The sequence below is a fragment of the Chlorocebus sabaeus genome, chromosome 18 (assembly GCF_047675955.1).
Source record: "Chlorocebus sabaeus isolate Y175 chromosome 18, mChlSab1.0.hap1, whole genome shotgun sequence".
Classification (NCBI taxonomy): Eukaryota; Metazoa; Chordata; class Mammalia; order Primates; family Cercopithecidae; genus Chlorocebus; species Chlorocebus sabaeus.
The window spans coordinates 766356-780749 of record NC_132921.1 but is presented as its reverse complement, the minus strand read 5'-3'; the positions used below and the strand labels follow the sequence as shown (position 1 = coordinate 780749).

Genomic DNA, 14394 nt, shown 5'->3' with positions numbered 1-14394 from the left:
GTTTCTCTGCAGAGGGGCTCCAGCTAACAGACCACAGTCACACTTTGCCGGGCGTGGTGGCTCACGCCTGTAATCCCAGCACTTTGGGAGGCCGAGGCGGGCGGATCACCTGGGGTCGGGAGGTCGAGACCAGCCTGACCAACATGGAGAAACCCTGTCTCTACTAAAAAAAATACAAAACTAGCCGGGCATGGTGGTGCATACCTGTAATCCCAGCTACTTGGAGGCTGAGGCAGGAGAATCACTTGAGCTGAGGAAGTGGAGGTTGCTGTGAGCTGAGATCGCACCATTGCACCCCAGCCTGGGCAACAAGAGTGAAACTCCGTCTCCAAAAAAAAAAACAAAAACAAAAAAAAACAGGCCACAAACATCCTGCAGCCCTGACGAGCTCACAGCCTCAGCATGAGCCCCTCAGTGGCCGCTGACCACACACACCTCCTATGGAACGATGCAACCATCCTGCAAAACACAAGAACCAAACCTGGATGTGATCGGGCCTCAGGGTCCACTGTTTTTTTAAAATGCTCTTTCACAGAAAAAGCCAAGAACAGAACACCTTTTCCTTGTCTACACTCCAAGGACATAAAGACAGGAGGAAACACCAGGAGTGCCATCTCCACTGTGGGGCTTCCCAAAACTCAGCCTGCAGGCGTAGTCAGCAATCTTGTTAAGATGCCGCTAATACAGACCACGGGCAAAGTCAAGAGGAGTTAAGGGAAAACCTACAGATTTTTAAACAACAAAAACGTATATACTGCCAGGCACAAGGGCTCACACCTATAACTCCAATGCTTTGGGAGGCTGAGGTGGGAGGATCGCTTGGCTAGAGCCCAGGAATTCAAGGCAATAATGAGCTCTGATACTACCACTACACTCCAGCCTGGGCAACACAGTGAGACCCTGTCTCGAAAAAAAAAAAAAAAAAAGAAAACCCTGCAGGAAGGAGACCTGAATGCAACTGTGGGTCCCATCACCCTCAGGGCTGTATACCACCCCACCTACTTGGTAAACACTTGAAATTCTCCATAATGCAAAGTGAACGGTAAAAAGAAATAACCCAGCACGCGAGAGACAGGTGTGCACTCACTCCCAACTGCAGTCAGCCATGGCCTGGCCAAAGAGGCTCAGCTCTGCCCAGGGCACCAGCCCTGCCTTCCTCAGGCTGGGCACTCAGGGCCCTGTGGGTCATCTCCCTCCAGTGATGAGGGAGATAGGAAATGAGGGAGATGAGGGAGTGACGAGGCCCCAACCCTGACTCACAACGAAAAAGGGCGTGGGAAAACGTCTCAGTGGAATGAGGGTTTCTTTTTAAAGTCTGATCACAATTTTGAAATTCATGCCAATTTTGTGAAAGGAGACTGTAGAAGAAAAAAGGAAGAGACCTGGAAGCATGCCACGGCGTTCAAAGTAGTCACCTCTGGAGGGTGGGGTGGAAGGTGGTTTTTTGTTTTGTTTTGTTTTGTTTTTTAAGATGGAGTCTCACCCTGTGGTCCAGGCTGCAGTGCAATGGCCCAATCTTGGCTCACTGCAACCTCCACCTCCTGGGTTCAAGTGATTCTCCCACCTCAGCCTTCTGAGTAGCTGGGATTACAGGCACGCGTCACCATGCCCAGCTAATTTTTTGTATCTTTAGTAGAGACGGGGTTTCACCATGTTGGCCGGGCTGGTCTCAAACTCCTGACCTCGTGATCCGCCCACCTTGGCCTCCCAAAGTGCTGGGATTACAGGCATGAGCCACTGCACCCGGCCAGAAGTTATTTTTCTTTATATCTGTCTTCCCCAAATGTCTACCATGAGCATGCACTGTTCTTTATCATCAGACAACAAATAATGTATTTAATTGTTTCAATAATCTACTCTTTCTTAATACCATTTATATTTCTTCTATATGAACTTTCAAACTGAATTTGTGACCTTCAAAACTTAAAATCCCTATAAAAGATAGCTGAAAAACATTTACACTTTTATCTCATTAGGTCATCTGACTATCCATGAGCACAGTGAAATGCAGTGATTGAAATGTTCCCTCCTAAGCTATTTTCACGTCTTCATCAGTCTGCCAAGAATTGTGCCTCCCAAGGCCCATGGTCCCCCTTGGCATGTCCTCACCCTTAGGGCAAGGCTCAAGAATGTGCTTGGCAAAAGTAATAATTGACAAATGGGATCTAATTAAACTAAAGAGCTTCTGCATAGCAAAAGAAACTATCAACAGAGCAAAGAGACAACCTACAGATGGGAGAAAATTTTTGCAAACTACGCACCTGACAAAGGTCTAATATCCAGAAACTATAAACAACTTAAGTTTACAAGAAAAACACGAATAACCCATTAAAAAGTGGGCAAAGGACATGAACACTTTTCAAAAGAAGACATACATGTGGCCAAAAAGCATATGAAAAAAAGCTCAACGTCACTGATCATTAGAGAAATACAAATCAAAACCACAACGAGATGCCATCTCACACCAGTCAGAATGGCTGTTAATAAAAAGTCAAAAAAAAAATAACAGATGCTGGTGAGGTTGTGAAGAAAAAGGAACACGTACATACTGTTGGTGGGAGTGTAAACTAGTTCGACCATTGCAGAAGACGGTGTGGTGATTCCTCAAAGACCAGAAATACCGTTCAACCCAACAATCCCATTACTGGGTATAAACCCCAGGAATATAAATCATTCTATTATATACACACGCACATGTATGTTCACTGCAGCACTATTCACACTAGCAAAGACTTGGAATTAACCTAAAATCATCTAGACTTTCTTCTGGATGAAGAAAACGTGGTACATGTACACCACGGAATACTACGCAGCCACAAAAAAGAACAAGATCATATCCTTTAGAGGAACATGGATGGAGCTAGAGGTCATCATCCTTAGCAAACTAACACGGGAACAGAAAACCAAATGCCGCATGTTCTCACATATAAGTGGGAGCTAAATGATGAGGACACATGGACACGTAGAGGGGAACAGCAGCCACTAGGGCCTGTCGGAGCGTGGAGAGCAGGAGGAGGGAGAGGACCAGGAAAAATAACCAGTGGGTACTAGGCTTCATACCTGGATGATGAAATCATCTGTACACTGGCCGGGTGCGGTGGCTCACGCCTGTAATGCAGGCATTTTGGGAGGCCAAGGTGGGTGGATCCCACTTGAGGTCAGGAGTTCAGGAGTTAGGGAAATAATCTGTACACCAAACCCCCGTGACAAGCAATTTACCTGTATAAGAAACCTGCACATGTACCCCTGAACTTAAAAGCTTGGGAAAAAAAAAAAAAAAAGAAAAGAAAAACAGCACATGTTCAGAGCCAACAACCTTCCCTTCAAGGTGACGCCGGAAGACGAGGCTGGCCACCTTGCCTGGCACGGGGCCGTGCTGCAGGAGCTACAGATCGGGTGGCCAGAAGCCAGAGCTTTCAATCTGAACTTCAGTGATGTTCCTGCCTTGCCCTCCCCTCTCCTGGCAGATGACAGGACATGAGCTCACACCTTCCATCAAGGCGCCCTGTAGGAACAGGTCTGGGCCTGTTCACCAAGGGGATATGGACATGCATAAACTCAAACTGGACTCCAATATTAAGAGTGCTACAGATGTAAATCTCAAGAATTCTTAAACACACACAGCTATACCCCAGGACACAGAGTTCAGGAGTGGATTTCCCACCTGAAGTCATTCGGGGCCCAGGAGCCATGCAGCTTGGTTCTCTGTCCTCCCCAAGGGGAGGGCAGGCACAGGGCACCCAGGCTGACCCCAGGAGCCCAACCCTCATCCCCTCACAGCAGCCCTGGACTGCTTCCCAAATACTCCAGGCCTTGAGGAAAGGAAAGAGTGCCCCAGCTTCCTATCGCCTCTGTAACAAGGTACCACAAAAGGGGCAGCCACAACGCAGGCTGATTATCTTAATTCTGGAAGCCAGAGGCCCAACGGTCTCCTGGACTAAAACCAAGGCTGTGTCTCCTACTCATTCAAGTATGGGCAGAACTCCGCTCCCTGTGGTTGGGGGCTCTGCTGCCTGTAAAGCGACGGCCGACCCACGGCAGAGAGCCGGGCCCTCAGCTCCAGCACCTGACCATCTCGTCTGCGGCCCTTGTCACGTCTGAGGACCCCTGGAATTAGGTGAGGCCACCAGATAATCCAGGACCAGCCCCCGTCAAGAGTCTCTCTGCCATGTACAGTAGCACGTCACAGGTTCCCAGGATCAGGGCATGGATGTCTCTTGGGGCCATTATTCTGCCCACCCACGGAGGGTGTTTAAAATTCGGATTCCAGGCCTAGCTCTGGAAACAGGGACTCACGTTTTTAACTCATCCTGGGTAACCAAAAGAGAAGTGCTCCTTTGGAAGAAGTGACACAGAATGCCAGGCACCCACCATCCCACTCCCTTCTTAACCAACGCTCCTCTGATGAGACGAGAGTGCACCTGCTGGTAAAATGAATGTGGGTGGGGAGCTTATGATGCCGCTTCTAGGGGTATCCCAGTGTTCCAACATACATTCACATTAAACTCCACGCTGGCTGCACTGCCTAGACACTCACAACCTGCCATCTCTGGGACCTCGTGTCAGCCCACCTTCAACAAGGTCACAAGGTCTGGCCTCATGTCCAGAGCCTGAGGGCAGCAGAAACACCCAGCAATGCATTGGGCATCTTAGGCACAAACTGTTCTCTCGGCTGGCTGGCCCTCCCACAGTGAGAACACTCCTGTTCCAAGTTAAATATTGAGGTTCAAAGGGGCAGGGAACACGCCACGAGGAGCTCAGCTCCAGAGAAGGAGCAAAGCCTTGCAGGGAGCAAGACCGAGTCACCTAAACCGAAATGTAAAACCGCAGTTCCTCACCTCGCGGGGAATCCGGCCGGTTCTTAAAAGCCTGCTTTCCGCCGGGCGCGGTGACTCACGCCTATAATCCCAGCACTTTGGGAGGCTGAGGTGGGCAGATCACGAGGTCAGGGGATCGAGACCATCCTGACTAACACGGTGAAACCCCATCTCTACTAAAAACACAAAAAATTAGCCGGGCGTGGTGGCGGCGCCTGTAGTCCCAGCTACTCGGGAGGCTGAGGCAGGAGAATGGTGTGAACCTGGGAGGCGGAGCTTGCAGTGGGCCAAGATGGCGCCACTCACTTCAGCCTGGGCAATAGAGCAAAGACTCCATCTCGAAAAAACAAAAAAGCCTGCTTTCTAGGCAAGATCTGTGGTATCGTCAGCACCATCTCTGGTGTAATTTCAAACCCAAATCACAATAGGAGGAAACAGAGCAGAGACTCAGAGGAGAGGAGAACGGCGGGAATGGGAAGAAAGAACAGAACAAAAAAAAGACACTGGTGCTCATCTCGCAGCCACAATGACACTACCTGGCCCAGGTCACACTGGCTGGAGGCTGGTCGGGTTTCTACAGAGGCTGAAAGCAGCACACATTCACCTCAGTCTAGAAACAGGAGCAGACAAAAAGGGAGAGGTGGGATCCTCTCCAACAGGAAGAACCAGTGATCGGGAATAGAAACAGGGACACAACTCCCCGGCAAGATCTCAAATCCACAGAAGCCCCAAACTAAACAAACTCTGAGGGAGACACTTTTCTCCAAGAGACAACTGAGATCAACCTCTCTCTCAAAGCCAAAGGGAGTGCCATCTTCGACTGAGAAATTAGAAGAAAAACAAAAGGAAGGATTTAACCCTCCTGCACACAAGAAGCCTGCTAGCCTGCATGTTCAAAGAGGGTTCAGACTGGAACAAACTGTGCAAAAGGCAAACACTGGAAGAAGTCTTTTCTATTTTCTAAGCCACCAAAGGTTAAGGAGTCATGTGTGCTAAGCATGTGCTAAGCATGTAATTGGTCCTGCCCGGCTGTCAACTCGGCAGTGTGCGTACCCTGCCCGTGTGCTCCGGATAAAGGGGTTGCCTGACCCTGCGGGGTGACTCTGGGTCTGTTTAACAAGGTCTGTGAGAAAGGCCCTGGCTAAGGTAGCCCGTGAGTCACAGCCAAACTGAAAAAGTGTGTTTTGTGTACAGGCCATGCACACAGAGACGAAACGCCTGACCTGGCACCGTCTGACCTGATGCAGCCAGGCACAGACGAGCACTTCTTGTTCGGACACAAAAACCGTCTGGGATGGCGCTCCAAGAATTGTGAAGCTGTTAAGGCCTCACCCAACTTCCAGTGAAGAAATCATTATCGTGAATTGTTTCAAGTTATAAACTGTTTAACTAAAGTCATTTAACACACTGAAAACACTATCAGTTGAAGATAACAGCACCACTTGGCGAAACGAAAGCTGCCTGGATCAGGACAGATTAGAGTGGCTTTTGTTTCACCAGAGTCACCTTCGCCCTGATTCCCTGGGACTTTATTCCAAAGCGCCGGCCACCAACCTGCAAAGGAGCGGCGCCTGGCGTTGAGCTCGTTGGCCACACGGACCTCGGTGCACAGCTTCAGCATCAGCAGCATGGTCAGGATCATGATGGCGCTCTGCCACAGCAGTGGGGACTCAAAGCGCCTTCCAAACCTGCGGGAGAGACGCTGTGTCAGGAGAGGGCCCACCCAGGCCACCTCTCCCAGTCCCGAAGAACTCGCAGCGGGAGACCCATGTCAGGAGGGAGGCCCACCCGCGCTGCCCCTCCCAGTCCCGAACCTGCAGCAGGAGAGACCCTGTGTCAGGAGGCAGACCCACCCACGCCACCTCTCCTGGTCCCGAACCTGCAGCGGGAGAGACCCTGTGTCAGGAGGCAGACCCATCCACGCTGCCCCTCCCAGTCCCGAACCTGCAGCGGGAGAGACCGGGCCAGGAGGGAGGCCCATCCACTCTACCTCTCCCAGACCCCAAGCGGCATCCCGGGGAAGGAGCCTGGTTGGTGAACACCAGAGTGACCAGGCAACTGTTGCCCATCTCCCAGACTCCAGGTGGGGTGGGGCTCCAGTGAGGGGCCATAAGACCCCCACACAGCCTGACTCGGGACCCCTCAGCACATCTGGCCCTCCCCAGAACCCAGGTACCAGTACCAGGGTCTGGTGGTCCTGAGTCCCCCTCCCACAGCTCAGCTCAGGTGCCCCAGGCCCTCCCTGCAGCCTCCGGGCCGCCACCAGGCAAGAAGCCCAGTTTCTAGCTCACAGCAGCCCTGCTTCCTGCCTGTGGAAGGCTGGGTCAGTGTGCAGAGCAGCAGGTGGGCCAGACACGGAACTTCCACATGCACACACACTCCCACAGGAGAGGAGAAGGCAGCCAGGGGTCTGTACCGCCCCCGCCCCCAGGCCTCCCTGGCCCCGTGCTCCCCTAGCTGCAGGCTCCCAGGCCTTCTTGCTGACTTTTGACCAGGGTTGAGCATCTCATCAGCTCAGGCATGAGCCTCTGCAGGGCAGAACCACAGGCCAATGACTGGCAGGCCCTATGATCTCCCCATCTCCCAGAGTCACCACAGAGCTGGGACACAGGCCTGCAGAGCCACCATCTCCAAGGCTGGGCTGTGTGTGGCACACACTCGTGGAAAGCCCCAGCCCTGACCCTCCCTGACTGTCCCGGGGCGGGAATCTCAATCAGCCTGCAGTTTGGACTGAAGGGAATTTTCAATACTTGAATTGGCCGCCACCACGTCAAAGTCAGGAGCTCCTACATAACAGCCTAATTTCCCAACTTCTGAAAAACTGGAAGACTCAGCAACAACCACCACAGCCCCCATCTCTCTCTAGCTCTCACGCAGCTGGGCAGCCCTCTTAACACCCCCTTACCAACAGGAACCCCAGAGCGCCCTCAGCGCCCCCTTATCAACACAGAACAGTAGGAGGGGAACCCCGCAGCCCCCTCAGCAGGTGAGCCAGCCCAGCAGGTGAGAAGGTGCCACTTGCAGGTGAGGCTCCCACAGCAACCTGGAAAAAGCCACAGACGTTCTCCTGGGAGGACAGGGAGCCAGGATGCAGTCCTCAGAGGGTGGCCATGCTGATTCGCTCTGTGCTGGCTCCAGAAACCAAGGCCCTTCCCTGTCTCCTGGGAGCTCCTCAGCAGAGGGAGTGGCTGCCTGAGGTCACAGAGACTCGGGGAGCAGAGGGAAGGGTAGAGAAAACAGCAGCCCAGGCCCAGGGTGGACAGGGGGCCAGGCAGGCAGGCAGATAAGCTGCACCTCCAGGAATATCACCCAGGTCAGCAGGGGCCACCACGGTCCCCTTGCCTCACTGGATGCTTCCCTAGGAAGCCTCCAAGAAACGCACAAGGCGAGACAAAGAGGCAAAGGGAGGAAGGGAAGGTGGTGGGCCTGGGGATAGAGGATGGCCAGCGGGAAAGAGGCAGCTTGAAAGAGGGTTTTCTGGGCCTGAGGCACAGGTCAGGGGAGCAGGGACGCTGTATGAGCAGGAGTGCAGGGCGCATGGGCACTCTGCCCACAGGCTGGCTCCAGCCCCCACACCGGCCCCCTCCAGGCCTTGGCCTCTGCACTGTTACAGTATATTATACAGCACAGATCGCAACCCCCAAGGCTGGAGGATACAGCCAAGCTCACAGTCACTTCCAGGGCCGTTCTCCGCTGGCTACCAAGCGGCCTGGGTGCCGGTCAACTCACCCACAGCGACCTGAGGCTGAGGAGGTGACACTGGGCAGGCACCTAAAATAGGCCAGTGCCCTGGGACACATGGAGGCCGCTTCACACCACGTTCACCTCCAGCAATGAGGCTCCACGTGAGCCATTTTGGCTACTCTGCATGAAAGGCCACCTGCATTTTTTAAATGTTCAACAGACGCAATGAATGACCAGACGGACAAAGGAGGCGGCGAGTGAATCAAGGTTTGAGCTTCCCCATAATCCCCACATCAAAAATCAAATCTAGAGGAACTCGATATGCACAGTAAAGAATAAGGACTTTTAAAACCAAGTGAGAGGGTACCCGGAGGTGAACAGTGAACTAATAGGGTGAAGACAAAGAAAAACACAAAATTTCAAAAAGCACAGTGTTCCACAGAAGGAACAAAAACAAAAGGAAACAAAATCCAGCAGCATTAGTAATTTTAAAAGCTAATTAAAATAAATGCCACATTTACTTCTCAACTTAACTTTTTCTTCCTTTAGTGATAACAGTCCGTGCTGGCCACGAACTCAGGAGAGCACTTTTCCTCTCCTGCCCGAGGGCATAACTCCCACGCCTCTTCTCACGGCAGGTGCCAGGCAGCCCACCTGTGTGGTGCAGGAGCCTGCTCCTCGGGAAGCACCAAGATACCTCCTCTAAGGCGGGCTCTGCAGGTGACCATGCCCAGGTGCCCGCCCACAGGAAGAGACAGTATAGAGGGTGCACCAGAACTGACCAAGCCCACAGAAAAGCTTCTCTATGTTCCAACATCTCACAGAAAAACTCAAGCAGGGCCAGGCACAGTGGCTCACACCTGTAATCCCAGCACTTTGGGAGGCTGAGGCAGGTGGATCATGAGGTCAGGAGTTCAAGACCAGCCTGGTCAATATGGTGAAACCCCATCTCTACTAAAAATACAAAAATTAGCCAGGCGTGGCAGCCGGTACCTGTAATCCCAGCTACTCGGGAGGCTGAGGCAGGGAACTGCTTAAACCCAGGAGGCAGAGTTTGCAGTGAGCCAAGATCGTGCCGGAGGCAGAGGTTGCAGTGAGCCTGGATTGTGCCACTGCACTCCAGCCTGGGTAACAGGGCGAGACTCTGGTCTAAAAAAAAAAAAAAAAAATCCAGCAAAAGAGAAGCTTTGTAGCTTTGTGTCTTCTCTTAGGCACCACTAAAGCTATCACCCTTAGTAACAAAATGTTATGACCTCTCTGATACAACGTTTTCATTCCTCCATCTCAGAGTGCTCCAGCCTGGGTCCTACTGTGGATGGAGCTGAGGCTCCCAGGGCCCTGTAGCCCAGTGTGGCCTGATCCCCGTCTGGCCTCTCCGCTTTTCCTCCACATACTCACAGCCAGCAAACACCAGCTATGAGGCATCATTTAGCCCTTCTCCTGGCTGCTGGCACCAACCTGCCAAATCCTGCACACTGGCATTCCACAGAGTGTCATCTGCTGAATGCTGGTTTCACAAAATGGTAGTAAGGACTGTAAGAAACAAAAACATGAGTGACCTATGTTTCGGAATCCCTGGGTTTGTACTGTTAAAGCAGCCCCTGCAGGACTGCAGAACCCCATATGCCATGTACCCCAAATCCCCAATGGGGGGCTGCCCAGAGGGACTGGAGCTCTGAGGACCATGCCCCTGCACCTTTGGAAGCGTGAAGATTCTAACTCCACCCCTGTGCTGGCAGACCCCGGCCTCTTCTCACCAGAGCCTGGCCCCTTCTCACTGGACCCCCAGACCCTTCTCACCAGAGCCTGCCCTAGCCCCACCTCTGTTCTCCCCCCGTGCCCCTCTCACCTGAGCATGGCCCAGCCCCACCTCTGCTCTCCCCACCCCCCACCCCATCCCCCTCTCACCTGAGCATGGCCCAGCCCACCTCTGCCTTCCCACCCCCACCACTCCCATCCCAAACACTGAGTGTGCGTGCGCATGTGTGGAGCTGGGGTTGTGTGTGATGCATCCCGTGTGTCACTTCCACTAAAGCACAAACCCTCTGCCCTACGAACCATGAAATCAAAGAGGCTGTGAACCTACAAAGCCTGGAGAGGGGAAGCCAGGAGTGGGGGTCACAAGAGGCTCCCAAGAAAGAAACAGAAGGGGTCATCACCCCCCTCCGCACAGCAGGACCTGGGGACCGGGTGGGCACAGAGGATGTGCCTGTGTGGAGTGCAGAGAAGGCACATCCTCAGGCTGGAGGGACGCCCAGCAGGGACCAGCACCCTCTGCTCTCCCCGCTTTCATCCCACCGTCTTCTGGAATGCGCTGGGGCCCTGTGTGTGCACTCAGTGGTCACACAAGCCATGCATGACCAGGACAGCCCAGGATATCGATTCTATGAAGAGACCCATGGACAAAGTTCAGAATTCCCCGGAAGGCTGCCCTGTGCTCCACAAAGAGCTCAAGTGTCTCTCGAAGGCCTGTAAGCAAGAACTCCCACCCCAGCTTCAAACCTCTACGTCAAGTGCCAGTTAGGTCATGAGGCAGTGACAAGATGGCACCAGGAAACTGGGTTAATCTCTGACTTCCCCAAACTAGATACTGAGATGGACATTAGATAGATTCTTTTCTTTCTTTTTTTTGAGACAGGGTCTCTCTCTTTGGTCAGACTGGAGTACAGCTCACGGCAGCCTTGAATTCCTGGGCTTAAGTGATTCTCCTGTCACAGCCTCCCAAGTAGCTAGGACTACAGGTAATGCCACCACACCTAAGCTAATGTTTCAAATGTTTTGTAGAGATGGGGTCTTGCTATGTTGCGCTGGCTGGTCTTGAACTCCTGGCCTCAAGTGATCCTCCCACCCTGACCTCCGAAACTACTGATATTACAGGAGTGGGCCACCGTGCCCAACCTAATTTATTTTCTTTTAGCAACTTGGGACTATGAGCATACCGGGGGTGGGGAGGATCCTCTAAGTAGAACTTTTTTCCCATATGGTTATCCACCCTCAGGCAATTTTCCTCCATTATTTTGGAGAAAATTTATTCTATAACCCTAAACGTTATTCTATAACCCTAAATTTATTCTACAACCCTAAAATTTATTCTATAACACTAAAAATGCTCCTTCACCACATACACATGTGAGCTGGGGCTGTAGCAGGTGGCCTGCCAACCAGCATCTCCCCAACTCCCACAACGTGCACCCAAAATATTCAACAGCATTAGACAATTAGAAACCTACTTCCCAGTCAACCTTATGTTCACTGAGGCCACCGCAGCACCGCCAACCACTGTCTCCACAGCAGGCGATGGGAAAGAATGAAGCAGTCTCCAAAATGAGCCCCCTGACCCTCCCTCAGATGCAGCCTGGCCCAGAGACAAACCTTGAGACACGACTCGGACCCAAAATCCCCCTCCGAGATCGCTGCAGGGGACAAACCTCCCCGCCTCAGAGACAACTCTGGGGAAGAGGCAGCCAACCCACTCGCTCACCTAAAAATCCCCGGCAAAGGCAAAACTAACGCCCAGGGACACGTGGACCAACGGCTGCCCACAGCCAGGGCTGGGATGAAGGCTGTGGAGCAGAGAGCACCCCAGTTCATCAACACAGGGGACACCCCAGCATCAGAACTCATCAAATGGACACGAAAGGGGTGCATTTCATGGAATGCAAATCACACCTCAACAAGGTTGACTTAAAAACAGGCGGGCCAGGCGTGGTGGCTCACGCTTGTAATCCCAACACTTCGGGAGGTCAAGGTGGGTGGATCACGAGGTCAAGAGATCGAGATCATCCTGGTCAACATGGTGATCATCGTATCTACTAAAAATACAAAAATTACCTGGGTACAGCAGCGGGAGCCTGTAGTCCCAGCTACTCAGGAGGCTGAGGCAGGAGAATCACTTGAACCCAGAAGGCAGAGGTTGCAGTGAGCCGAGATTGTACCACTGCACTCCAGCCTGACAACAGAGTGTGAGACTCTGTCTCAAAAAAAAAAAAAAAAAAAAAACAAAACTAACAGGCAAAGAAGCAGGTACATGATTACTCAGTGACCAGAGTCAGAAGCAGAGTTCTTGACACCAGCTGCCTAGACTCCCTCTCTCCACCCCTCCACCAGGCCCTCTTCATGGGAACAGCAGCAGACACCTTCCAATCTACACGGACAGAGAGGCTGGGATCACCCGGCAGAAAGAAAAATCCCAGACGTTTTTGGCCTTAGAATGCAGCTGTGAGACCTCTTCATTTTCTCCAAAAACTCATTCTCCCAATTATGTCTGGCTTCAACAACTGTTAAAATTAATTTCAATTTCCTCAGCCTAATGCAAATACAAAGAGGAAGTTGGCCTGAGAGGAACAAGACAGTCTCCGGAGAGCGTGACTTCCTATTTAAATAAGGCAGGCCAGGCGCCCTGGCTCAGCCTGTAATCCCAGCACTTTCAGAGGCCCAGTGGGGAGGAATGCTTCAGGCCAGGAGTTCGAGACCAGCCTGGGCAACATAGTGAAACCCCCCCCCCGTCTCTACAAAAAATACAAAAAAACAATTAGCTGGGTGTGGTGGTGCACCTGTGGTCCCAGCTACTTGGGAGGCTGAGGTGGGAGGATCACCCAAGCCCAGGAACATGGAGGCTGCAGTAAGCAGTCATCATATCATGCACTTCAGCCTGGACCACAGAGCAAGACCCTTTCTCAAAACAATAAAGAAAAATGACACAACATGAGAAAGGCGGGCAGGAACAGCTCCTCTCTACAGGCAGGCCTAGGCCATTGCCCAGCAGAGAGGTGCCTTGCTAAGTACCCATGCGGGGCATTATGCGAGAAGGCAGATCTGGAGATTTTCTCTGAGATTCTATTCTCCAATCCCACCGTTTTTCTGGAAAAAATAATCTCACCCTAAGAAGTGACTCGCCTGAGGCCACGTACCCCATCGACGGCAGAGCAGGACGCTAGCCCAGCCAGGAGGTGTGGACCCTGCTGCTCCCCCGGACTCAACCAGAAACTCCAAAGGAGAAACCCTCTCCTCCGAGCGCAGCCCAGGAAAGCAAACCCCCAACTTACCAGAAGAGTATCCGCAAAATGTTGGCCACCAGCAGCACCAGGCACACGTAGGTGGAGAACCCGTCGGCGTTCTGCGTCCTGCGGATGTCCCGGTACTGCGGGACGTAGGGCACCACCCCTCCGAAGACCATGGCCGCGGCCGCGCCCCAGGACACCAACTGGTGCAGTGGCACCAGAAGCCAGTCCAGGCCCTCGGCCTCCATCGCAGCGCCCGCCTGGCCGAGGCTGTCACCAGCTCCGCGCCCCGCGGGCCACCGGCCGCCTGCTCATCGCCGCTCCGCGCGCTCCTGCGGCCTCGGAGCCTGCGGGGAGCGGGGAGCGGCTGGAGTCCCGCCAGGGAGGCTGGGCCGGCGCGCAAGGACCCGACCCGACCCGCGCCGGCCGCAGAACCCGAGGCAAAGCGGGGGCGACCGGGGCGCGGGGGTGTCTGGGGGTCCCGAGACGCGCCCGGCGGGGGCTGGGGAGGGTTCCCAGGGTCGGGGTCGAGGACGGGCGCAGCCCCCGGTGTCACCGCCCGGGTGCGCTTAGCCGGCAGGAGTCCACGCGCGTCCCGGGACGGGGTCGGGGGAGGGGGCGCAGGCCCAGGATGGGGCGCACCGCTCGTGGGAGGGGGTGCCGGGCCGGTGACCCCACAGGACCAAGCTGGGGGACTGGGGGCAGCGGCCAACTGCCCTGGCCCCGCGTCCCCGGCCGCCCTAGGCCGCCCCGCGAGGACCCCGCGCCGCTCCCGCGTTCCTTACCTGCGCCCCTAGCCCTGCGCCCTGCGCCCCGCGTCCCCGCGCCGCTTAACCGCGCGCGTCCCAGCGTCCGTCCGCTCCGGCGCCGGGAAGCCCCGCCCCGTGGCGTCA

General features: G+C 53.8%; 1 protein-coding gene across 5 annotated transcripts in view; it reads right to left on the bottom strand.

The window, feature by feature from the left end:
• SLC66A2 (solute carrier family 66 member 2) overlaps positions 1–14394 on the bottom strand; it is a 47117-nt gene extending 32723 nt beyond the window's left edge. For all 5 annotated transcript variants that reach the window (XR_012089277.1, XM_008013705.3, XM_008013706.3 and 2 more), the window contains exons 1-3: positions 14287–14394; positions 13547–13848; positions 6372–6505 (exon numbers count right to left, since the gene is read on the bottom strand). Coding sequence is in view for 4 of the 5 variants with exons in the window: in XM_008013705.3 (XP_008011896.1) it covers positions 6372–6505; positions 13547–13749 (337 nt within the window). In the remaining variant the exon portion in view is untranslated. The remainder of the gene's footprint in view (positions 1–6371; positions 6506–13546; positions 13849–14286) is intronic.